Raw genomic sequence first — 26,922 nt, 5'->3', positions numbered from 1 at the left:
GCACTTTGGGAGGCCAAGGCAGGTGGATCACCTGAGGTCAAGAGTTTGAGACCAGCCTGGTCAACATGGTGAAACCCCATCTCTACTAAAAATACAAAAATTAGCCAGGCATGGTGGCACGTGCCTGTAATCTCAGCTACTCTGGAGGGTGAAGCAAAAGAATCACTTGAACCCAGGAGGCAGAGGTTGCAGTGAGCCAAAATCATGCCACTGCACTCTGGCCTGGGCAACAGAGTGAGACTCCATGTCAAAAAAAAAAAAAAAAACTCTTCCAGCAAAGAAAAGCTCACAACTGAATGGCTTCACTGCTGAATTCCACCAAACATTTAAAGAATAACTAATATCAATTCTTCTCAAACTCTTCCCAAAAAATTGAAGAGGAGAGAGTATTTCCAAATCCAGTCTCTGAGGCAGCATTACCCTGATGCCAAAACCATGCAAGGTCATAACGAAAGAGTAAAACTTACGGACCAATACCCCGGATGAACATAGATGCAAAAATGCTCAGCAGAATATTAGCAAACCAAATTTAATAGCACATTAAAAAGATCATTCACCATTACCAAGTGGGATTCATCCCAGAAATGCAAGGATGGTTCAACATATGCAAATCAGTAAATGTGATACATCATATTAACAGAATGAAGGACAAAAAAACTATATAATCATTTCAATAGATGCAGAATGAGCATTTGACAAAACTCAACATGTCTTCATAATAAAAACTCTCAACAAATTATGTATAGAAGAAATGTGCCTCAACACAGTAAAGGCCATATACGACAAACCCACAGCTAACATACTGAATGGCAGGAAAATTGAAAGGTTTTTCCTCTAACATCTGGAAGAAGAAAAGGATGCCCACTTTCACCACTTTTATTCACCACAGTACTAGAAGTTATAGCCAAGGCAATCAGGCAACAGAAAAAAATTAAAAGCATCTAAATTGGAAAGAAAGACAATTAAATTGTCCCTATTTGCAAATGACACAGTCTTATACAGAGAAAACCCTAAAGACTCCACTAAAAATTAGAATTAATTAACAAATTAGTAAAGTTGTAGACTACAAAATTAACAACAAAAATCAGCAGTTATATACATACTAACAGCAAACTATCCAAAAAAGACAAAAAGGAAACCATTCCATCTACAATAGTTATCAAAAACAAATAAATAAAGTACTTAGGAATAAATTTAAGGAGGTGGACTATATCTACAAGGAGAACTATAAACATAGATTAAAGAAATTGAAAAAGACACAAATTTAAAGATATTCCATGTTCATGGATTGGAAAGATAAATACTGTAAAAATGTCCACACTACCCAAAGTGCTCTATGGATTTAGTGTAACCCCTATCAAAATACCAATGACATTCTTCACAGAAATAGAAAAAACAATCCTTAAATTTGTATAGAACCACAAAGAAAGCCAGAATACCCAAAGCAATCTTCAGCAAAAAGAACACACCTGGAGGCATCACACTATCTGGCTTAAAAATATACTACAAAACTATACTAATCAAAACAGCATGATACTGGCATAAAAACAGACACATAGATCAATGGAATAGAATAGAGAGCCAAAAAATAAATCCACATATGTACAGTCAATTGATTTTTGACAAGGGTGCCAAGAACACACAATGGGGAAAGGACAATCTCTTCAATAAAAAGTATTGAGAAAACTGTATAGCCACAGGCAGAATAATAAAATTAGACCCTTATCACCACCAAATACAAAAATCAACTCAAAATGAATTACAGCCTTAATTGTAGGACCTGAAAATATGAAACTACTGGAAGAAAAAGGGAAAAGATCCATGACACTGATCTGAGCAATGATTTTTTGGATATGACCTCGAAAGCACAGGCAACAAAAGCAAAAACAAACAAATGAGATTACATCAAACTAAAAAGTTTCTCTAAAGGAAAGGAAAAAAAATCAACAGAGTAAAGAGACAACCTACAGAATGGGGGAAAATATTTGCAAACTATACATCTGAAAAGGGATTAATATCCAAAATATTAAAGGAACTTAAATATTAAAACAAAACTTGGTTTTTAAATGGGCAAAAGTCCTGAATAGACATTTCTCAAAAGAAAACATACAAATGGAGAACAGTTATATGAAAAAATGCTCACTATTACTAATTATCAGGGAAATGCAAATCAAAACCACGATGAGCTATCATTTCACTCCTGTTAGAATGGCTAATATCAAAAAATAAGTGTTGGCAAGGATATGGAGAAAAGGATACCCATACACCCTGTTGATGGGAATGTAAATTAGTATAGCTATTATGGAAAGCAGTATGGAGTTTCCTCAAACCACTAAAAATAGAACTACTATATGATCCAGCAATTCTACTACTGGATATATATCCAAAGGAAATAAAATCAGTAAGTCAAAGAGATATCTGCACTCTCTTGTTTAGTGCAGCACTATTCACAACAGCCAAGATACGAGACCAACCTAAGTATCCATCAATAGATGACTGGATAAAGAAAACATAGTGTATACACACAATTAAATACTATTCAGCCATAAAAAGGAAAGAAATCCTGTCATTTGCTACATGAATGAACCTCGAGGGCATTATGTTAAACAAAATAACCAAGGCACAGAAAGACAAATACCACATAACCTCACTCATGTGGAATTTTAAAAAATTTATCTCATAGAAGTAGCAAGTAGAATGATGCTTATCAGAGGCTGGGGTGGTTGTGGCAGTGGGAATCAGGAAGATGTTAGTCAAAGGATATCCCATTACAATTAGGACATCTAGTCAAGAGATCTATTGTACAGTATGGTGATCATAGTTAATGATGATGGACTGCATTCCTGAAAAACACAGAAAGAGTGGGTAAGTGTTCTTGCCACAAAAAAGACTATATGAGGCAATGCATTTGTTACTTAGCTAGATACAGCCATTCATGATGTATATATTCTTCAAAACATCGTGTTGTACATGATAAATACATACAGTTATATCTGTCAATTTAAAAAGTAAAAAATAAAAAGGATGAAATTAAGCATTCTTTAAAACATGGATGGACAGTCGTACGTCTACTTAATACACATATATTGGGGGCACACGTGCAAGTATTTTCTACTAATACGGATGTAAGATCAAAGCAAGCTCAGAGACCTGTGGTTTTTGAGGGGCCTTCAGAGCTGATGCAGCCACCTCAAAGGCTAAATGGCAGCATGCTGGTTGTTTGTGAGTACTGTACCTTCACAGTGTGGGAATCCGATCTGTGACAAAATCTGTTTCAAGGTCAATTTGTTGCTCTTAAGCCCATACAGTTGAAGCCATCTCTCAGATGAAATGAGACTCTGCTCAGCCAAGTCCGTTTTGGTGTTACTCCATCCCTCTTGCCTCTGCAGCTGCTGCTCAGAGATGGTAGAAGATGAGCCTGATTTCTCCATCTCTGAATCAAGATCTAAGTCACAGCAAACTCCTGTAAGGGCAATTGTAAACTCAGACTTCCTGAAAACTTGGAAATAATCTAACGCCAACAGGGGATTGGCTTAACATAGATTATAGTACACTCATGAAGTGGAATGCTATTTATCAATTAAAATTACACATGTATATTTGGTAGAAAAGAGGATACTCACATGAATTGGTAAGAGGTATCCATAAAGTTCAATATTCAAATGTATATATATCCACAAAAACACCTAGAAAGATATACCGTAACAGGTTTAAAGTAGTTCTCTTTGTGTGGTGGTAGTATGTGTGGTTTTTGCCTTTTCTATATTGTTGAAATTTTTGCATTATTTGAATATTTCTAAAATGGGGTTTACTTTTTTTTTTTTTTTTTTTTCAGAAGGAGTCTCGCTCTGTTGCCCAGGCTGGAGTGCAATAGCACAATCTAGGCTCACTGCAACCTCCGCCTCCCAGGTTCAAGCGATTGCCCTGCCTCAGCCTCCTGAGTAGCTGGGATTACAGGTGCACGCCACCATGCCCAGCTAATTTTTGTATTTTTAGTAGAAATGGGGTTTCACCATGTTGGTCAGGCTGGTCTTGAATTCCTGACTTTGTGATCTGCCCGCCTCAGCCTCCCAAAGTGTTGGGATTACAGGAGTGAACCACTGAGCCCAGCAGGAATTTACTTTTACAATCAGAAAACTGCAAAGCTCTTCCATTTTGGAAAAAAATAAATACTAGCCCCAGAACCTTCACTACACATCTGTATTGCAGTTATAATCACACCTGACATTTTGCTCCCAACGAGGATGAGAAGGATAAAACCCTGACAGGTTTTTACCTGTCGAACAGGTGTAGTGGCTAATTGGGAGCTGGTGGCGGTTGGGAACCAGACCACAGCTCAGCCCAGCTGGAATACATGTATCCACTTTCTGGATGTTTTATTGTCTGGGGCTTTGCTCTACAATTGGACTTAAGCATTCTGGCCCATGTAGCCATCTGTTCTGGGATCAGCTGGACCCAAGGCCATATGCAACATACTAAACTCACCTAGATCTGCCTAAATATAGCTAGTGTAGGCAAGAGGAAAGGATGGGGCCAAACTATAAGGCAGTCTTAACCCACTCACCACAAGTGGGCAGGGCCTGGTGACCTGGAGAAAGTGTAGAAAGTTCTGCTTACTTCCGTATCCAGAATTCGCAATGCTTGTAAACTGATACCCTGAATTGTAAGACTTTTTAACAATGAAAGTATGTTCTTTCCCTATTTCTAAAACTTTAACTGTATTTCCGAAAAGTTTCACTGTCATGACATGGAAATTCAAACACAAAAATCAGCTGGACCAAGTCAGGGACGCTTTATAAAAAGAAGTGAGAAGTACTATCATTAGCAAGTACTTATTTAACATCATGTTATGTGTAATTTACATTTAATCCTTATAATAACCTTATGAGGTAGGTACTATTCTTATTTTCATTTTACAGTTGAGGAAACCAAGACAGAGAGGAGTTAATTAACTTGTCCACAATCTTACAACTGGTAAGGGGTGGAGTTAAGATTCTAAACCAGGCCATTCAGCTCCAGGATCTGTGTGCTGTGATCTTTAGTGTAATAGAAGCAAGGCAACAACTTCCATTTGTTGGTCCTTTTATATGCGCTAGCTCACAGCTTCTTCATCACCGTATCAGTTACTCATTATTACCACGCCACTTATATTTGAGGAATGGGAAGCTTCAAGAATTTAAAGAACTTGCTCACAGGTTCTGCCACAGCCAGTAAATGAGAAAAGCAGGAGTCAAAGCCATTTCTTAACCACTCTGCTCTCTTTACAATTAACCTCCTCCAGCCAGGTTCTATGGGACAAGGCAATCTGCATTCCAGTAGGACTGTATTCTACTAGGGCCCCAGGTCCTTGTCGGAATGCGAATCCTTGTTCTCACAGCTCAGACTCTATAAGCTTCTTGGCTTATCACTCTCAAGCTTTTAAAGGTAATGAGGCTGGGTGCAGTGGCTCATACTGGTAATCCCAGCACGTTGAGAAGATCACTTGAGCTCAGGAGTTGGAGACTACCCTGATTAACATAGTGGAGAACTCATCTCTATTAATGTTTTCTTTAATTAGTCAGGCACGGTGGTGCATGCCTGTAGTCCCAGCTACTTGAGACGCTGAAGCAAGAGGATTGCTTGAGCCCAGGAGTTCGAGGTTGCAGTGAGCTCTAATTGCACCACTGCACTCCAGCCTGGATAACAGAGCAAGAACTTGTCTTAAAAAAATAAAGATAATAATTTCCATTTCAAGGTTTATGTGAATTTGTATTGTTCACATAAGCTGAGTTGCAAAGGTATACAAATTATTATTATTGGTGAAGATCTAGCCTTCTTTCTACAAAGGCTCGATTTGATGAGAATGTTACAATATTACTTGGAGAGTATCACGTAGGAGTGGAAAAGTTTAGAATCAAAACTCAGTATAAGCCCATTCTGCCACTTTAAGGTGATTCCACGTCTCTAGGATAGTAATACCACCTGCTCACTCTAACTCCCAGGGCTACTCAAGGAACAACTGTGCTGATGTATAAGTTATGGGTGGATAAGCACTTTATATATTTGAAACAGCTATGTGCAAATACAAGTCATGGTTCTTTAGTTATTGTATTTTGTTTCATGAGAACCACTTTCATCCCAAGCACTTTTTATCTCCACGTCTCCAATCCTGTTGAGCTAGAAAGTTTAGACTCATAGAACATGAAAACAAGGGCAGACTAATATGCTTCAACTTTCTTTTCAGGATCTGTCCACAAAGACTGGAGCTGAAAATCTTTTACATTTGGTCAGTTGTTCCAAGAAACAAGAAAGGGAAGCTCAGAAGAATTTTTTTTTTTTTTTTTTTTTTTTTACTATTTCGTCATTTCCAGTTAATTTTTCTCTTCCCTGAAACACACCCATCTCCTACAATATTCTTGCTGAAGGGAGTACTAAGCTTAAAAGGGAGCACGTTTACATAAACTGCCCTAATAAGATTTTGTAAGGGGGATTTTGGAACCTTAAAGAGGAGTTCAGAATAGTCACAGCTGTGTTTTTAAGCTAAAGGGACATGTTTTTGATCCCAAAAAAAGGGCAATCAAAAATTCTCCAGCATAGCTAAGGTGCACGCCCCAGTCCCTTTCGCACTCATACGACTTTTTAAAAAATTAATTTTTTAAAAAAGTGTAATTGGCCCTACTGGATCTGAGAACCAGTACGGTTCAGTCTGATTCAGATCTTACCTCCAGGGTTTTGTAGCCTGAGAATATTTGTATTATCTGAAATACAAATGGAATATTTGTATTGTCTGGGGGGGGGGGAACAAGGAAGGAAAGGGGGAAAGGGAGAAAAGGCATCTCCCAACAGAAAGAATCGCTCCACTCAAGTGGGATAGGAACTGTTCTGTCAGAGCAAGGAAGCCTGCTGGGAGCCGGGACCTAACAAAGTAGTCCCTTCTCCCCACCCCACCCCCGCTAGCCCGCCTGCTTTCCCACCTTCAAGCTGGTCTCAGACGGTTCTCCTATGCGGAATCTTAAGCTGCAAGGCTCATTTCAAATGCTGCCTCTGCCATTGAGCCTCGCCGGAACCCCTTCGCAACCTTCCGCAGCCGCTCCCTGGGAAAACCCTAACTTTTGCTATGGTACTTCATCACTAAGGTCTCGGGCACTTCAGGCTTGTCCTCACTAGACTTAAAGACAGTTCAGTGACTACGGAGACAAACTACAGGAAGATTCTCAGCACAGGGCCTCATACGCAGCAGGCACTTTGTGTGAGAGTTGAGATGAATAAAAGTGATCACTCAGAAATAAATAAAACTGATTAACTCAGAGCTACTGAGAGAATCCTGATTTTGTTCAAAGAAGGCAAATATCCACAGTGTTAACAAGGCTAATATCAGGAAACAGCTCTTTTAAAAAAGGGATATATTGGCCGGGCACGGTAGCTCACGCCTGTAATCCCCCCTTAAAGTGCCAAAGTGCCCCCTTGGCACTTTGGGAGGCTGAGGCGGGCGGATCACCTGAGGTCAGGAGTTTGAGACCAGCCTGGCCACCATGGTGAAACCCTGTCTCTACTAAAAACACAAAAATTAGCCGGGCGTGGTAACACATGTCTGTAATCCCAGCTACTAGGGAGGCTGAGGCAGGAGAATTGCTTGAACCCAGGGGGCAGAGGTTTCAGTGAGCCGAGATTGCGCTCCAGTCTGGGCGACAGAATGAGACCCCGTCTCAAAAAAATATAAAGGGATCCCCTTTATATTATTTTCTGGATAAAACTCTGGTATTTATTTATTTACTATTATTCAGAGTTTCCTCAGCTAAGGTTATTATAAATTGGGGAACCGAGGAACCACCCAGAAGTCGGAAACAACATACCGGACTTAAGCATTGCCCTAAGTTTTAGAGGCCATCCCAAGAACCATACATAGAGTTTGGATAGGAAAGTATTTCCTTAGAAGAAGGAGGAAGTGTAAAAGGAAAAACAAGGAAGTGAAAGTCTGAACTGAAGGTGTGGGCAGGCAAAGCTTTGGGGAAAATAGAAAGGTTAAGCTGGCAGCAGTCCAAGGGCCCCAGCTCCCGGAAGCGGATGCTCTTGGGCTGCCCTGGGCGACAGTCTTGTGAAGTCGGCATGCCCTCAGAGAAAAGGTCCTACGTGCTCAGAGGTTCAGGGACGGTGCAGGGTTTAGAGTCCATTCATCCAGTTGAGACATTCAGTAAGCTTCTAGCTACTTTATTATCAACACCCCAAATTTCCTATACGCCTGTTAGTTTCTGAAAAAGAAGTCTGGGCTAGGTGGACATGTATCTTGTGATTTAGGTGAATTTGTGAACGATGAGTGTTCCAGGAAGAAAGGAAACTGGGACGAAGCCTCATGATGGATCCTGATGCAACTGTTCCCCAGAAACCCTGAAACCTCCCCCCATTTTTTCTGCCCTTAAGGGACAAGGCTTGGCCGTGATCATTGGTTCAAATAATGTGGACAGAGACAAGGATATTGAAACGGACTGTCCCACGGTTGAGAAAACAGTCAAGACAAAATCTGAGAATAATTGGAGTGCTTTAGGGGGAAGGTCATTGCTGAGAAGAAACAGAGAGTTTCCAAGAAAACGAAAGGAAAAGCTCTACCAAATGGAAACTAAATCTACTTCTTAAGTCTTATCCCTTGTAAGGAGGGTGAAAGAAAGTGATATGATTGTGAAACCGTGTAAGTGTGGAATGGGCGGGAGCCAGAGGCCTTTCCAGGACAGAAAGGTGTGGGGAGCTTTATTGCAAGCAGATTGCTTTGGCTTTTAGACTATACATATTTATCATCATGTACAGCAAATGTGTTTCTTCTGGTTCCTGTGTTCGCTTCAAAGCCCAGGTGGATTTCATCCCCTTGCATTGCTGGCCTAGGGCAGAGACAGAAACTAGGAAAGCCGCTTCCCCCGCAGAGCGGCTGGCCGTGGGCTCGGGTGAGAGTAGGAGGGGCCGGTACCTTGACCCTCGGCTTGCCCCGGATAGCGGACGATTAAGTGGGCCAGGCCAAGTCACCGAGCTTTCCTGGTACCGTTTCCGCATCTGTAAAGTGGGCGTGTGGTCCAGCTCGGAAACGGCATTTTTCCAAGACCTCCCCAGGCGGCTCGTGGGAAGGCTCGGCACCTGGGCGGCCCTGGCGCGGCAGGGATCGCTCCCACACTTACTAGGCAACACGTCGGGGGGAAGACGAGGCGGCTCCCGCTCAGCAGTCACCCTCCCATCCTCCCGGGCCCGCCTGACCCGAGCGGGCGGACGAGGTAAGCATCCCGTTGCTGAGGCAGCGATTCCTGCGAGCTACGGCTGCGCGCCGGCGCGAAGGACTTCGGCTGTTCTAGGTCTCCGTGACCTGCGCCTCGGCTTCCGAGCGCGGTCTGTTGACGACGGCGTCTCCTGGACACGGCCAATCACAGCGCGGCTCCCTGAGCCGGCCCCGCCTACAGAGCGCGCCCTCACTGGGGCGTGGGCTGGGCACGTGGGGTCAAGGGGGCGGGGCGCGGGCTGGGGCGTGGGGCCAAGGGGGCGGGGCGAGGGTTGGGGCGTGGGGCCAAGGGGGCGGGGCGCCCAGGCCGTCCGCGATCCAGGTGCGGAAAGCCGGGGGTGCGGAACCACCCGGGCCGGGCCGGGCCGACCTCCACCCCAGACTCCCAGGCAGAGGCCACGCTAGAGGGACAGGGCGGATGGCGTTGCCCCCTGCGCCTACTGTCAGTGGGAAAATTAACAACAGCGGAGAATATGAATGAATGAATGAACAAACAAATACACTGATGAGCTGGGGTGGAAAGCTAGGGTGCGAGCAGATGGGGGAGGAAGGCGCCAGACGCCAAGGAGAGGCGAGAAGACTGCGGGAAACGCTACAGACGAACTTCTGTTCATACTTTTCAGTGTGCAGAGAACTGACCCCTGCGTAGTTTTAATTTTCACCTCAGCACTGTGAGGCGATGCTCTCTTCCTTGCACAGTTCAGAGAAAGAAGCTTTAAAAGAGGTGGGGCAGTTCCTTGTAGACAGACAGGAGGGACAGGGAGCTGCGATTTTGAGATTGTGGAGGCAGGGGCTCGGTTGCCCAGAACATTCTTACCTGTTTGACATGAATATTCCTAGAGGCATTATTTTCTCCATTCAGCTTTGTTTTTAACCTTTGTTTCGGTGTTACCTTATCAACTAAGCAAAAGGCTCTAAATATATTCCTATTTTTCCAGTCACTAGGAAATAAAATTGTGCTTATGAAAAGTATCTTTAAAATCGTAATAAAAGACCCCACAGTAAGTATTGTTTTTAGGTTATTGGGATAGTAAACGATTTTGGATTTTAAAATTGAAGAACTGGCCAGATCATTTGCAGGTTTTTCAGTCAAAGATCTAGTAAAACATAGTTAATGTTAGAACTGAGTAATTCCGTCCCCAAGAGAAAAGTCTGCTTCATCCACAGGGATTTATTTCTCCTGCATTCTTTTAATGCCTCTATCATTTACAAAATACTGAAAGATTTGATTCCATATCACGAATCATTCCTGACAGTTATTAGATTATATATGTTTGGCCCTGCAAATGAAACCTGCCATCCACATCACCAAAAAACAAGCAAAAGGTTGATAGTACTAAAGACTGTTCAGAAGGGAGTGGAACCCCAGCCTCGCCCAAGTTTGCCAATGACCCATTAATCCTTGCTGTCCACACCCTGCCACACTAATATTCTTGGATCACGGGGGTGAGACAGAGCACACAGCAACACACAGCCAAATGCCCTGCCTCACATGGTCATGCCAGGCACTCCTGTTCCACCTTCACCCCATGCCTGCTCCTTTCCCTAGGACACTTGCCACATACATGCAAGTCATCAAGATGATCTGTCCCTGTCTTTCATGTTTATGTGCCTATAAGCATACATTCTGATGAAAATGTGAAACATTACTTACTTGAATTGTAGAATGATAAGTGAGTAGAAGTTTAAGGTCCTTTTGAAGCATTACATAGTTGATACGGACTTCAGTTTAGCTAGTTACAGAATGGTTTGCCTCATTTTTGTTTGTTGAGTTATTTGAAATAAGAAAACCTTTAGCACAGTGGTGATACACTGTTATACTGAACTTTTGACAAATTTGTTTTGAATTTACATTTTTACAGATAATTTGGATCTTTCCTTAAACCTCAGTAATTGACATTGATCAAATCACTGCCATCCTTGTTGTCAAACCTCTGAACTTTACCATTCAGGGCTCAGATGTACTTTTAGACTTTTTGCTCATTGTCTCCAACACAAACCCCCGTCCCAGAGAGAACCGCCTGGTCCCTGTCTCTGAGCACAGATGCCTTTACTCGGGCCACCCAGATTGCCACAGTCTGGGAACCACCGTCCCTTCAGGGTCAGCTCTAGCTCTTCTCTCTCTCCCCAAAGCCTTCCCATGGATGCTGCAGCCCTAATGACTTCTCTCTACCTGTACAGTCTCAAAGCATCGCTTGCCAGTACCACACTTTTGGCAACCATGTACTAGCCTTTGACAAGCCTTTCGTTAGTATTTGACCTTTGTGCTGTTTACTTTTCAGGTTAAATGGGTTTTCCTTTTCTTTATACAAGTCTGTCACTGCCACTGCTTGAGCTTATGGCCATGATCAGAATGTTTGGTGGGGGAGGGAGGGTGATAAAGAAAATGAAGGGATGAAAAGCAGTTTTCCTAAGCCCACTGCAAAAACTGGAACCAGAGGAAACGGAGAATGTTAACTCCTTGTATATATGTGTGAGAAAGAACCAGAGCTGGAATTCAAACAGAGGCACTCCCTCTGAAGAGGAAGGAGGAATTGAGAGTGAGGCATCTAAATCACGAAGCAGTTCCTGCTGAACCTTTGTTAGTTCTTGTGGTGAAGGGAGTTTTGGCCATCAGGGGCAGCCTTGGGAGAGGTGGGTGGGGACGGGGGGATTTAGAGATCAAACAGAGGTTTCTCTATGCTGTGATGTTCTTGAGTTCAGCATTCATTATTTGGGAGAGTGAATGCAGGCTCGTGGCTCTCAATCTAACATCTTTGATGAGGATCAGAGCTTTTTTTTTACCCTTGGCAAAGATTATGTTCACTTTTACCAGACTGAATTAACACTTAATCATAGCTAGAATGCATAGAATGTCAGATCATATTCTAACCACTTTAAATATATTACATCATTTAATACTTAGAAAGCTCCTTGAGGGAGACATTATTATCTCCATTTTCTAGATAAGTAAACCGAGGCAGAATATTAAGCTATTTCTCCAAGGCCACTCAGCTGGTGGTTCCAGAATTTGAACCCAGGCAGCCTGACTCCGCACCCTGCCCTGTTAATTATATGCTGTGTTCATCAACTGTTGGCTTCAATTTTCTCCAAAAGGAAATTTCTGTCATCTCAGTCGTACACTGTTTATGTAGTGCTGGATACTAATGGCACAGTGAAAACCTCACTGGATTTAAACGGATTTTTAACAGGACATGTTTCCATTTTAAATGGCATAAAGCAGGTCTGTTTTTAAATTACCCTCTCCAGCCAGGCGCAGTGGCTCACACCTGTAATCCCAGCACTTTTGGAGGCCAAGGTGAGCAGATCGCCTGAGGTCAGGAGTTCAAGAACAGCCTGGCCAACATGGTGAAATCCTGTCTCTACAAAAATACAAAAATTGGCTGGGCATGATGGCGGGTGCCTATAATCCCGGCCACTCAGAAGGCTGAGGCAGGAGAATCCCTTGAACCCGGGAGGCAGAAGTTGCAGTGAGCCGAGATTGTGCCATTGCACTCCAGCCTGGGCGACAGAGTGAGTGACGCTCTGCCTAAAAAAAAAAAAAAAAAATTACCCTTCCCCCGCACACTTCTTGTTAACAAATTCCTTTGTAATGTGGCATTATTTTAAAATGAGCTGGATGCCTTGTAGGGTACTAACGTATCCCAACAGCAAATTAAGAAGAACTGAACAACAATATTTTATATAAACAAAAACTCTCAAATATTTGGAAATTTCAAATCACTCTTCAAAACAGATACTGATACTAAAACCTAGCAAAGACAATTCTCTTAGAATGAGATTTTGATCTTATAGGAATGATATTCAAGAATGGACTGTCTTGCCTTGGTGTGGTCATCATCTTTCTGCAGTTCCTGAAGATAAGCAGCATGATAGACAACGGCAGAAGGCGATAAGGAATTTCCTTACTTTAAGTTCCTCTAACTCTAGTATGGGGTGACCTGGCTATGTGGGACCAGGACTTGGGCACTAGGCTGGAGCCTTTCTCTCTTCTAAACTCAGATCTTTCCACCAGCTCCTTGCCAAGACTGGGAGGGTGAATGAGCAACACTGCTTATGAGGGAGGAAGACAGATGAGAGGTTCTGTCCACAATAAGAGATCAGCTCGTTTGTCTGGCCTCCTTTCTCTGTGGAGAAACAGCAAAGTACCAAAGGGAGAGTCACACAAGGGTTTAAAGCTCATAAACTTGGCACCATCAACATCCTGGAATCTCATCCAATTATATCAGTGTTCCCCCTTCTTGATGAGTGAAGAAGAGAGAGGAAAGTGAGAAAGAGTTTAACATTAAAAGCATTACGGCCAGGCATGGTGGCTCACGCCTGTAATCCCAGCACTTTGGGAGGCTGAGGTAGGCGGATCATGAGGTCAGGAGTTCGAGAACAGCCTGACCAACGTGGTGAAACACCATTTCTACTAAAAATACAAAAAAAGTAGCGGGGCTTTGTGCAGGCACCTGTAATCCCAGCTACTTGGGAGGCTGAGGCAGGAGAATTGATTGAACCTGGGAGACGGAGGTTGCAGTGAGCCAAGATCACCCCACTGCACTCCAGCCTGGGTGACAGAGTGGCCTCTGCCTCAAAAAAAAAAATAAATTAATTAAATAAAATAAAATAATTAGAACATTCTCACTGATTAATATAATTATAAAAATCCTAGGTAAAAATTCCAACAAATTGAATTCAATGAAATATGTTTAAAATGATTTTTTTATTTGTAAAAATAGATGCCTTTTTGCCAATTTCATTTCTAGGTTTCCTAGAAAACACACAGAAGTGTTTTTGTTTTTTAATTTAAGTTCTAGGGTACATGTGCATAACGTGCAGGTTTGTTACATATGTATACTTGTGCCATGTTGGTGTGCTGCACCCATCAACTCGTCAGCACCCATCAACTCGTCATTTACATCAGGTATAACTCCCAGTGCAATCCCACCTCCCTCCCCCCTCCCCATGATAGGCCCCAGTGTGTGATGTTCCCCTTCCCGAATCCAAGTGATCTCATTGTTCAGTTCCCACCTATGAGTGAGAATATGCAGTGTTTGGTTTTCTGTTCTTGTGATAGTTTGCTGAGAATGATGGTTTCCAGCTGCATCCATGTCCCTACAAAGGACACAAACTCATCCTTTTTAATGGCTGCATAGTATTCCATGGTGTATATGTGCCACATTTTCTTAATCCAGTCTGTCACTGATGGACATTTGGGTTGATTCCAAGTCTTTGCTATTGTGAATAGGGCCGCAATAAACATACATGTGCATGTGTCTTTATAGCAGCATGATTTATAATCCTTTGGGTATATACCCAGTAATGGGATGGCTGGGTTATATGGTACTTCTAGTTCTAGATCCTTGAGGAATCGCCATACTGTTTTCCATAATGGTTGAACTAGCTTACAATCCCACTAACAGTGTAAAAGTGTTCCTATTTCTCCACATCCTCTCCAGCACCTGTTGTTTCCTGACTTTTTAATGATTGCCATTCTAACTGGTGTGAGATGGTATCTCATTGTGGTTTTGATTTGCATTTCTCTGATGGCCAGTGATGATGAGCATTTTTTCATATGTCTGTTGGCTGTATGAATGTCCTCTTTTGAGAAATGTCTGTTCATGTCCTTTGCCCACTTTTTGATGGGGTTGTTTTTTCTTGTAAATTTGTTTGAGTTCTTTGTAGGTTCTGGATATTAGCCCTTTGTCTGATGAGTAGATTGCAAAAATTTTCTCCCATTCTGTAGGTTGCCTGTTCACTCTGATGGTAGATTCTTTTGCTGTGCAGAAGCTCTTTAGTTTAATGAGATCCCATTTGTCAATTTTGGCTTTTGTTGCCATTGCTTTTGGTGTTTTAGACATGAAGTCCTAGCCCATGCCTATGTCCTGAATGGTATTACCTAGGTTTTCTTCTAGAGTTTTTATGGTATTAGGTCTAACATTTAAGTCTCTAATCCATCTTGAATTAATTTTCGTATAAGGAGTAAGGAAAGGATCCAGATTCAGCTTTCTACTTATGGCTAGCCAATTTTCCCAGCACCATTTATTAAATAGGGAATCCTTTCCCCATTTCTTGTTTTTTCTCAGGTTTATCAAAGATCAGATGGCTATAGATGTGTGGTATTATTTCTGAGGACTCTGTTCTGTTCCATTGGTCTATATCTCTGTTTTGGTACCAGTACCATGCTGTTTTGGTTACTGTAGCCTTGTACTATAGTTTGAAGTCAGGTAGCGTGATGCCTCCAGCTTTGTTCTTTTGACTTAGGATTGTCTTGGAGATGCGGGCTCTTTTTTGGTTCCATATGAACTTTAAAGCAGTTTTTTCCAATTCTGTGAAGAAACTCATTGGTAGCTTGATGGGGATGGCATTGAATCTATAAATTACCTTGGGCAGTATGGCCATTTTCACGGTATTGATTCTTCCTATCCATGAGCATGAAATGTTCTTCATTTGTTTATGTCCTCTTTTATTTCACTGAGCAGTGGTTTGTAGTTCTCCTTGAAGAGGTCCTTTACATCCCTTGTAAGTTGGATTCCTAGGTATTTTATTCTCTTTGAAGTAATTGTGAATGGAAGTTCATTCATGATTTGGCTCTCTGTTTGTCTGTTACTGGTGTATAAGAATGCTTGTGATTTTTGCACATTAATTTTGTATCCTGAGACTTTGCTGAAGTTTCTTATCAGCTTGAGGAGATTTTGGGCTGAGACAATGGGGTTTTCTAAATATACAATCATGTCATCTGCAAACAGGGACAATTTGACTTCTTCTTTTCCTAACTGAATACCCTTTACTTCTTTCTCTTGCCTGATTGCCCTAGCCAGAACTTCCAACACTATGTTGAATAGGAGTGGTGAGAGAGGGCATCCCTGTCTTGTGCCAGTTCTCAAAGGGAATTTTTCCAGTTTTTGCCCATTCAGTATGATATTGGCTGTGGGTTTGTCATAAATAGCTCTTATTATTTTGAGATACATTCCATCAATACGGAATTTATTGAGAGTTTTTAGCATGAAGGGCTGTTGAATTTTGTCAAAGGCCTTTTCTGCATCTATTGAGATAATCATGTGGTTCTTGTCTTTGGTTCTGTTTATATGCTGGATTACGGTTACTGATTTGCGTATGTTGAACCAGCCTTGCATCCCAGGGATGAAGCCCACTTGATCATGGTGGATAAGCTTTTTGATGTGCTGCTGGATCCGGTTTGCCAGTATTTTATTGAGGATTATTGCATCGATGTTCATCAAGGATATTGGTCTAAAATTCTCTTTTTTTGTTGTGTCTCTGCCAGGCTTTGGTATCAGGATGATGTTGGCCTCATAAAATGAGTTAGGGAGGATTCCCTCTTTTTCTATTGATTGGAATAGTTTCAGAAGGAATGGTACCAGCTCCTCCTTGTACCTCTGGTAGAATTCAGCTGTGAATCCATCTGGCCCTGGACTTTTTTTGGTTGCTGGCTATTAATTACTGCCTCAATTTCAGAGCCGGCTATTGGTCTATTCAGGGATTCAGCTTCTTCCTGGTTTAGTCTTGGGAGAGTGTAAGTGTCCAGGAAATTATCCATTTCTTCTAGGTTTTCTAGTTTATTTGCATAGAGGTGTTTATAGTATTCTCTGATGGTAGTTTGTATTTCTGTGGGGTCGGTGGTGATATCCCCTTTACCATTTTTTGTTGCATCTATTTGATTCTTCTCTCTTTTCTTCTTTATTAGTCTTGCTAGTGGTCTATCAATTTTGGTGATCTTTTCAAAAAAACCAACTCCTGGATTCATTGATTTTTTGGAGGGTTTTTTGTGTCTCTATCTCCTTCAGTTCTGCTCTGATCTTAGTTATTTCTTGCCTTCTGCTAGCTTTTGAATGTATTTGCTCTTGCTTCTCTAGTTCTTTTAATTGTGATGTTAGAGCATCAATTTTAGATCTTTCCAGCTTTCTCTTGTGGGCATTTAGTGCTATAAATTTCCCTCTACACATTGCTTTAAATGTGTCCCAGAGATCCTGGTATGTTGTATCTTTGTTCTCACTGGTTTCAAAGAACATCTTTATTTCTGCCTTCATTTCGTTGTGTACCCAGTAGTCATTCAGGAGCAGGTTATTCAGTTTCCATGTAGTTGAGCGGTTTTGATTGAGTTTCTTAGTCCTGAGTTCTAGTTTGATTGCACTGTGGTCTGAGAGACAGTTTGTTATAATTTCTGTTCTTGTACATTTGCTGAGGAGTGCTTTACTTCCAATTATGTGGTCAATTTTGGAATAAGTGTGATGTGGTGCTGAGAAGAATGTATATTCTGTTGATTTGGGGTGGAGAGTTCTGTAGATGTGTATTAGGTCTGCTTGCTGCAGAGATGAGTTCAATTCCTGGATATCCTTGTTAACTTTGTGTCTCGTTGATCTGTCTAATGTTGACAGTGGGGTGTTGAAGTCTCCCATTATTATTGTATGGGAGTCTAAGTCTCTTTGTAAGTCTCTAAGGACTTGCTTTATGAATCTGGGTGCTCCTGTATTGGGTGCATATATATTTAGGATAGTTAGCTCTTCCTTTTGAATTGATCCCTTTACCATTATGTAATGGCCTTCTTTGTCTCTTTTGATCTTTGATGGTTTAAAGTCTGTTTTATCAGAGACTAGTATTGCAACCCCTGCTTTTTTTTGTTCTCCATTTGCTTGGTAGATCTTCCTCCATCTCTTTATTTTGAGCCTATGTATGTCTCTGCATGTGAGATGGGTCTCCTGAATACAGCAGACTGATGGGTCTTCACTCTATCCAGTTTGCCAGTCTGTGTCTTTTAATTGGAGCATTTAGTCCATTTACATTTAAGGTTGATATTGTTATGTGTGAACTTGATCCTGCCATTATGATATTAACTGGTTATTTTGCTCGTTAGTTGATGCAGTTTCTTCCTAGCCTCAATGGTCTTTACATTTTGGCATGTTTTTGCAATGGCTGGTACCAGTTGTTCCTTTCCATGTTTAGTGCTTCCTTCAGGAGCTCTTGTAAGGCAGGCCTGGTGGTGACAAAATCCCTAAGCATTTGCTTATCTGTAAAGGATTTTATTTCTCCTTCACTTATGAAACTTAGTTTGGCTGGATATGAAATTCTGGGTTGAAAATTCTTTTCTTTAAGAATGTTGAATATTGGCCCCCACTTTCTTCTGGCTTGTAAAGTTTCTGCCGAGAGATCTGCTGTTAGTCTGATGGGCTTCCCTTTGTGGGTAACCCGACCTTTCTCTCTGGCTGCCCTTAAGATTTTTTCCTCATTTCAACTTTGGTGAATCTGGCAATTATGTGTCTTGGAGTTGCTCTTCTCGAGGAGTATCTTTGTGGCGTTCTCTGTATTTCCTGAATTTGAATGTTGGCCTGCCCTACTAGGTTGGGGAAGTTCTCCTGGATGATATCCTGAAGAGTGTTTTCCAACTTGGTTCCATTTTCCCCCTCACTTTCAGGCACCCCAATCAGACGTAGATTTGGTCTTTTTACATAATCCCATACTTCTTGCAGGCTTTGTTCATTTCTTTTTCTTCTTTTTTCTTTAGATTTCTCTTCTCGCTTCATTTCATTCATTTGATCCTCAATCGCTGATACTCTTTCTTCCAGTTGATCAAGTCAGTTACTGAAGCTTGTGCATTTGTCACATATTTCTCGTGTCATGGTTTTCATCTCTGTCCGTTCATTTATGGCCTTCTCTGTATTAATTATTCTAGTTATCAATTCTTCCACTCTTTTTTCAAGATTTTTAGTTTCTTTGCGCTGGGTATGTAATTCCTCCTTTAGCTCTGAGAAGTTTGATGGACTGAAGCCTTCTTCTCTCATCTCATCAAAGTCATTCTCCGTCCATCTTTGATCCGTTGCTGGCGATGAGCTGCATTCCTTTGCAGGGGGAGATGTGCTCTGATTTTTTGAATTTCCAGCTTTTCTGCCCTGCTTTTTCCCCATCTTTGTGGTTTTATCTGCCTCTGGTCTTTGATGATGGTGATGTACTGATGGGGTTTTGGTGTGGGTGGCCTTCCTATTTGTTAGTTTTCCTTCTAACAGTCAGGACCCTCAGCTGTAGGTCCATTGGAGATTGCTTGAGGTCCACTCCAGACCCTGTTTGCCTGGGTATCAGCAGCAAAGGCTACGGAAGATAGAATACTGCTGAACAGCGAGTGTACCTGTCTGATTCTTTTTTTGGAAGCTTCCTCTCAGGGGTGTACTCCACCATGTGAGGTGTGGGGTGTCGGTCTGCCCCTAGTGGAGGATGTCTCCCAGTTAGGCTACTCAGAGATCAGGGACCCACTCGAGCAGGCAGTCTGTCCGTTCTCAGATCTCAACCTCCGTGTTGGGAGATCCACCGCTCTCTTCAAAGCTGTCAGACAGAGTCGCTTACATCTGAAGAGGTTTCTGCTGCTTTTTTGTTGTTGTTGTTGTTTAGCTGTGCCCTGTCCCCAGAGGTGGAGTCTACAGAGACTGGCAGGCCTCCTTGAACTGCTGTGAGCTCCACCCAGTTCGATTTTCCCAGGGCTTTGTTTACCTACTTAAGCCTCAGCAATGGCGGGCACCCCTCCCCCAGCCTCGCTGCTGCCTTGCGGTTAGATCGCAGACTGCTGTGCTAGCAATGAGGAAGGCTCCATGGGCATGGGACCCTCCCGGCCAGGTGTGGGATATAATCTCCTGGTGTGCCCGTTTGCTTAAAGCGTAGTATTGGGGTGGGAGTTACCCAATTTTCCAGGTGTTGTGTGTCTCAGTTCCCCTGGCTAGGAAAAGGGATTCCCTTCCCCCTTGCGCTTCCCAGGTGAGGCGATGCCTCGCCCTGCTTCAGCTCTCGCTGGTCAGGCTGCAACAGCTGACCAGCACCAATTGTCCGGCACTCCCCAGTGAGATGAACCCAGTACCTCAGTTGATAATGCAGAAATCACCTGTCTTCTGTGTCGCTCGCGCTGGCAGCTGGAGACTGGAGCTGTTCCTATTCGGCCATCTTGCTCTGCCCCCCCCCCCCACAGAAGTGTTTTTATCATTGTAAAATAGTGGAAAGCATCTAAATGTCCAACAAAAGAAGGGAGTAGTTGAAATTATGCTATATTCTTATTGTGATATGGTAACAGTTTAAAATAAAAAGATAAACTTATGTATACTAATATAGAAATGCCTCCAAGATTAAGTATTTCCTAAAATAAAGTTGCAGAGCGTATGTGCAGGACATTGCATTCTACATCAACACATACATGCAATTATATTGATGTATTCATATGTTTACTTCTACTCACAGCTCATTAGCCAAAACAAGTCACATGACCCCCCACCTAATGACCAGGAAATGGGGAAGTTTGGATAACATGGGATAGTCCCTGAGCAATGGGCATTTGTCTCTGCTGTATTAATCCAAGGCTTAGGTTCTCGGAGGATAACAGCCAGAAGGAGTTGCAGATTCACGCTGCTTTCCATTGTGCTGCACACAACCCCTGAGGAAGTGAAGTAGAGAGGGGCCTCTGCTTCAATGTGGTGAAGTAGAGGAAATGAAGTGAAGGAGCCCTCTGCTTCAAGGGCATGCAGGAGGCATAGAGTGGGAAACGCACACGCACACGGTCCAGCTGCATCTAAAGTTATATACGAAGGCCGGGTGTACTGGCTCACGCCTGTAATCCCAGCACTATGGGAGGCCGAGGCGCATGGATCACCTAAGGTCAGGAGTTACAGACCACCCTGGCCAACATGGTGAAACTCCGCCTCTACTATAAATACAAAAATCATCCAGGCGTGGTGGCAGGCACCAGTGTCCCAACTACTAGGGAGGCTGAGGCAGGAAAATCACTTGAACCTGGGAGGCAGAAACTGCAGTGAGCCGAGATTGTGCCACTGCACTCCAGCCTGGGCCACAGAGTGAGACTCTGTCTCAAAAAATAAAATAAAGTAAAAAAGTTATATGCTAAGATTTTCTTACTCAAATAGAAATGATGTAACAGAAGAGGTTTACAATATTTTATGCCAAAGGGTTTTGTAAAATATGAATGTAATAATGATCATCTAAAGATTATCTCCCTGTGTTCTAAAAGCATCTATTCAAGACACTATTATGTTGTCATAAGTCCTGATTCAAATTCCCTACAAACTTTTTGGAGTTTAGGTCTATGGAACTGTGCACCTTTTGATGGGTTGGTAGCTTCCTTTTTTTTTTTTTTTTTAAGACAATGAAACCTAAGTTACGAATAGAATGTCTCTTCTTGTCATGACAGCCAAGGGGCTCACAACTATGCTTGAAGCTCACTGATATGGTTTTGCTCTGTGTCCCCACCCAAATCTCATCTTGAATTGTACTCCCATAATTCCCACATATTGTGGGAGGGGCCCGGTGGGAGGCAATTTGAATCACAGGGGTGGATCCCCCATACTATTCTCCTGGTAGTGAATAAGTCTCACGAGATCTGATGGTTTTATCAGGGGTTCCCACTTTTGTATCTTCTCTCATTTTTCTCTTGCGACTGCCATGTAAGAAATGCCTTTGGCCACTTGCCATGATTCTGAGGCCTCCCCAGGCATATGGAACTGTGTGAAAATGAACTAATACACTTACCTAGAGTAGCTTTCTGATATAATTAGCCTCCCTCCCCTCTTTCAGCTCTCAACTAGTATTAGATCTACTAACATTCACTAGGTCTTAATCTAGTCTGATCTTAATGGCTTTGGTAGATTCATATAGAATGGGCCTTTAACTTTAACCCAGTGCCTTTCACAGTGTGATTCAGGCATTGCTATGGTTTGGATGTGGTTGGTCCCCCAAAACTCACATTAAAGCTAATTGCCACTGCAGCACTGTTGGGAGGTGGGGCCTAATGGGAGGTGTTCGGAACATCAGAGTGGATCCCATATGAATAGAATAAGACCATCTCAAGGGAGTGAGTGAGTGCTCACTCTGGAGGGAAGGGATTAGTTCCTGTGTGAATGGGTTGTTATAAAGTGAGGTTCCTCCTGTTTAGTGCCTTTTCACAAATGCTTGCTTTTCCACTTCTCCGCCATGTCTTGACACAGCACATAGGCCTCATCAGAAGCTGACCAGATGCTAGGGCCATGCTCTTGAACTTCCCAGCCACCAGCATTGTGAGCTAAATAAACTCCTTTTCTTTTTAAATTACCCAATCTCAGATATTCTGTTACAGCAACACAAAATGGACTAAGACAGCCATAAATAAAATCTCAAACGGAAAAGCAGAGGCATCTTTGCACAGTGTCCTCCAAAGCCTAGACTGTTAGTGAGAGGGGCTGAGCAAGAACTGCATGATAACGGGGTACGCAGCAGCCGTTCTACCCCCAGGAATGGGCCGATGGTCATACGTGTTTCAAAGCTCAATTGTTTGGGGGAGAAAAGATTTTGTCCTCCTCTTACGACTCCTTGAGGTTATTGAAGAGTTTCATAGTGTCCAAGATCTCTTTGGGGCAAACTGAGCCCCCTTAGGTCTCACTCATGGAGAGCTCTTCAGAGGAGGGAGCCCGTGATCTCACCTCCTCACTCAAGCTGGCAAGAATTTGCCTCCAACCTCCAAGCCCCAGAGCCTGGTCATTTCACTCAGCTTTATACATGTCCTTGTTCCCAGTTGATGAATGAGCCAGATTCTTAAATCATTAAGCAATCACAGAAAGAGAAATTATTGATTTTTAATTGCAGCAAAGGTTTAAACAAAATTCCCAAAAAGTCATTATCCAAATGTCATTGTTTGTCTTTTTGGGTCCTCCTTAACTGAAAGGATGGTTCTAAAAGGTTACAGAAGTGGCAGACTTCTTCCCTCTGTGGAGGGCTTTTCCAACTTCCCGATGAATACTCAACTCTAATCCCTGACAAGGCTACAGCCCCCAGCCTTTAGGATCCCAACTGCATTTCCTGAAAGAACAGGGCAAGGAGTAAATTCCTAATAACGTGAAAAAGAAATTCCACAGAGCCATGCTGTGAAAGAATAAATTTACTTAAATAAGACCAGCAAAAAGCAATGATATAGTTTGGATACTTTCCCCCACTCAAATCTCATGTTGAATTATAATTCCCAAGGCTGGAGGTGGGGCCTGGTGGGAGGTGTTTGGATCATGGGAACAAATCCCTCATGGTTTGGTGCTGTCTTTGCAAAAATGAGTGACTTCTCATGAGATCTGGTCATTTAAAAGTGTGTGGTACCCACCCTGCCCCATCAACACACACAAACACACACTGTCTCTCTTTCTGTCTCTCTCTGTTGCTCCTGCTCTGCCATGTGAGATGTCTGCTCTTCCTTCACCTTCCACCATGAATGGAAGCTTCATGAGGTCTCCCCACAAGACAAGCAGATGTCAGTGCCATGTTTTCTGCAGTCTGAAGAACCGTGAGCCAATTAAACCTCTTCTCTTTATAAATTACCCAGTCTCAAGTATTTCTTTATAGCAATGCCAGAATTGCCTAGCAGAGAAAATCAGTATTGAGGAGTGGGGCATTTCTATAAAGATACCTGAAAATGTGGAAGTAGCTTTGGAACTGGATAACAGGCAGAGGTTGGAAGAGTTTGGAGGACTCAGAAGATAGGAAGAGGGGCCGGGCGTGGTGGCTCACGCCTGTAATCCCAGCACTTTGGGAGGCCGAGGCGGGCGGATCACAAGGTCAGGAGATCGAGACCATGGTGAAACCCTGTCTCTACTAAAAATACAAAAAATTAGCCGGGCGCGGTGGTGGGCGCCTGTAGTCCCAGCTACTCACGAGGCTGAGGCAGGAGAATGGCGTAAACCCAGGAGGCGGAGCTTGCAGTGAGCCGAGATCGCACCACTGCACTCCAGCCTGGGCGACAGAGCGAGACTCCGTCTCAAAAAAAAAAAAAAAAAAAAAAAAGAAGATAGGAAGAGGAGGGAAAGTTTGGAACTTCTTAAAGACTGATTTAATGGTTGTGATCAAAATGTTGATAGTGATATGGACAGTGAAGTCCAGGATGCTGAAGTCTCAGATAGAAAAGAAGAACTGATTGGGAACTGGAGCAGAGGTCACTTGTGTTATGCCTTAGCAAAGAGTTTGGTTCATGCATTCTGTTCATGCCTTAGGGATCTATGGAAGTTTGAGCTAAAGAGTGATGATTTAGGATATCTGACAGAAGAAATTTATAAGCAGCAAAGTGTCCAAGATGTGGCCTGAATCCTTCTAACAACCTATGCTTAGATGAGAGAGCAAAGGAATGACTTAAAGTTGGAATTATGTTTTTAACAGGAAAGCAGAGCATAAAAGTTTGGAATATTTGTAGCCCTAGCCATGTAGCAAAAAAGAAAGAGCTTTTTCAGGAGAGGAATTCAAGCAGACTGTGAAGACCACTTGCTAGAGACAGTTGCATAACTAAATGGGGGTCAAATGCTAATATCCAAGATGATGCAGAAGAGGCCTCAAATGCATTTCAGAGGTCTTCCCAGCAGCCCCTCCCATCACAGGCCCAGAGGCTGAGGAGGGAAGAATCGTTTCGTGGGCCAGAACCAGGGCCCCACTGCCCTGTGCAGCCTTGGGACACTGTTCCTGGTATCCCAGCTGCTCCAGCTCCAGCCATGGCTCAAAGGGGCACAGATACAGCTCAAGGTGCCACTTTGGGGAATGCAAGTCATGAACCTTGGCAATTTCCACGTGGTAGTAACCCTCCAAGTGCACAGAGTGCAAGAATGGTGGATTCTTGGTAGCTTCCTCCTAGATTTCAGAGGATATATGGAAAAGCCTGGGTGTCCAGGCAGAAGCCTGCTGCAGGGGTGAAGCCCTCACAGAGAACCTCTACTAGGGCAATGGGGAGGGAGAATGTGAGGTTGGAGGCCCCACACAGAGTCCCCACAGGTGAACTGCCTAGTGGAGTTGTGGGAAGAGGGCCACTGTCCTCAAGACCTGAGGACAGTGGTAGATGGTAGGTCCACCAGCAGCTTGCACCCTGCACCTGGAAAAGCCAGAGGCACTCAATTCAAGCCAGTGAGAGTAGCCTTGGGGGTTGCACCCTGAAAAACCACAGGGGTGGAGCTGACCAAGGTCTTGGGAGCCCACCCCTTGCACCAGTGTGACCTGGATGTGGGACATGGAATGACAGGAAATTATTTTGGAGCTTTAAAATGTAATGAATGCCCTGCTGGGTTTCAGACTCATATGGTGCTTCTAGTCCCTTTTTTTGACCAACTTCTCTTTTTTGGAATGGTAATGTTTACCCCCATAGTATCTTGGAAGTAAATAACTTGTTTTTGATTTTACAGGCTCATAGATGAAAGAGACTTGCCTTGTCTCAGATGAGACTGAACTTTTGAGTTAATGCTGGAAAGAGTTAAGACTTTGGGGAACTATTGGGAAGGCATGATTGTATTTTGCCATGTGAAAAGAACATAAGATTTGAGAGGGGCCAGGGGCAGAATAATATAACTTGGATGTTTGTCCCCACCCAAATCTCATGTTTGAATTATAATTCCCAATGATGGAGACAGGGCCTGGCGGGAGGTGTTTGTATCATGGCGGCAGATTCCTCATGGCTTGGTGCTGTGTTCACGATAGTGAGTGAGTTATCATGAGATCTGTTCATTTAAAAGTGTTTAGTACCTCCCTCCTATTCTCTCTCTCTTGCTCTTGCTTTGCCATGTGAGACACCTGCTCCCCCTTCATTTTCTGCCATGATTGGAAGTTTCATGAAGCCTCTCTAGAAGCCAAGCATATGCCAGCTTTGTTTCATGCTTTGTTTGCCATGCTTCCTGTACAGCCTGTAGAACCTGAGCTATTTAACCTTTTTTCTTTATAAATTACTCAGTCTCGGGTATTTCTTTAATGCAATATGAGAAAGGCCTAATACAGTAACTGTCCCCATTTACTGAAATGAATCAATTAATTGACTGTATAAAATTAAGTGCCTGGTATATCAGACATGTTATGAATTGAATGTTTGTGTCCCCCAAAATTCATATGTTGAAATATAATCGCCAATATTATGGTATTTGAAGGTGGGGCCTTTGGCAAGTAGTTAGGTCATGAGTGTAGAGCCCTCATGATAGGATTAGTGCCCTTACAAGGAGAGGCCAGAGTGATCTCCCTTTCTCCTTCTGCCACCTGGGAACACGATGAGAAGGTGGCAGTCTGCAATTTCAAACTGGGACCTCACCTGAACCTGACCATACTGGCACCCTGACTATGGACTTGCAACCTCCAGAACTGTGAGAAGTAGATTTCTGTTGTTTGTAAGCCACCAGATCTATGGTACTTTGTTCTATCAGCTCAAACTGACTAAGGCAGGACAAATTGTTCTTTGTTCGTTATTCACTTATTCATTATTCATTGACTTATGAATAAAGGGATAGGCATCCAAATAGGAAAGAAAGAAGTAAAATTATCTCTATTTGAAGATGACATGATCCCATATGTAAAAAACCCAAAGATTCCACAAAACACTATTAGAACTAATAAATGAATTCAATAATGTTGCAGGATACAATATCAATATACAGTAATCGGTAGCATTTTTATTCACAAATGCCAACCTAACTTGAGAAAATAAATTGAAGAGGACACAAATAAGTGGAAAGCTTCCTGTGTTCATGAATCTGAAGAATTAATACTGTTAAAATATCCATACTTCCCAAAGCAATATGCAGATTCCACACAATCCCTATCAAAATCCCAATGGAATTCTTCACAGAAATAGAAAAAACGAATCCTAAAATTTGTATGGAAATGTAAAAGACCACAAATGGCCACAAGAATCTTGAAAAAAGAACAAAGCTGTGGGCATCACA

The 26,922-nt window shown here is 42.6% G+C and overlaps 2 protein-coding genes across 7 annotated transcripts in view; one reads left to right on the top strand and one right to left on the bottom strand.

Moving 5' to 3' along the window:
* VWA3B (von Willebrand factor A domain containing 3B) overlaps positions 1–9,368 on the bottom strand; it is a 270,056-nt gene extending 260,688 nt beyond the window's left edge. For all 6 annotated transcript variants that reach the window (XR_013402590.1, XR_013402591.1, XR_013402592.1 and 3 more), the window contains exons 1-2: positions 9,141–9,368; positions 3,236–3,463 (exon numbers count right to left, since the gene is read on the bottom strand). Coding sequence is in view for 3 of the 6 variants with exons in the window: in XM_015112923.3 (XP_014968409.3) it covers positions 3,236–3,431 (196 nt within the window). In the remaining 3 variants the exon portion in view is untranslated. The remainder of the gene's footprint in view (positions 1–3,235; positions 3,464–9,140) is intronic.
* The window catches only part of LOC144333672 (uncharacterized), a 111,565-nt gene continuing 90,955 nt past the window's right edge, over positions 6,313–26,922 (top strand). Inside the window, exon 1 of the mRNA XM_077958831.1 lies at positions 6,313–9,233. Coding sequence (XP_077814957.1) covers positions 8,771–9,233 — 463 coding nt within the window. The 5' untranslated portion in view covers positions 6,313–8,770. The remainder of the gene's footprint in view (positions 9,234–26,922) is intronic.

Source organism: Macaca mulatta, chromosome 13, assembly GCF_049350105.2.
Source record: "Macaca mulatta isolate MMU2019108-1 chromosome 13, T2T-MMU8v2.0, whole genome shotgun sequence".
Classification (NCBI taxonomy): Eukaryota; Metazoa; Chordata; class Mammalia; order Primates; family Cercopithecidae; genus Macaca; species Macaca mulatta.
This window is presented reverse-complemented; position numbering and strand designations above follow the sequence as displayed.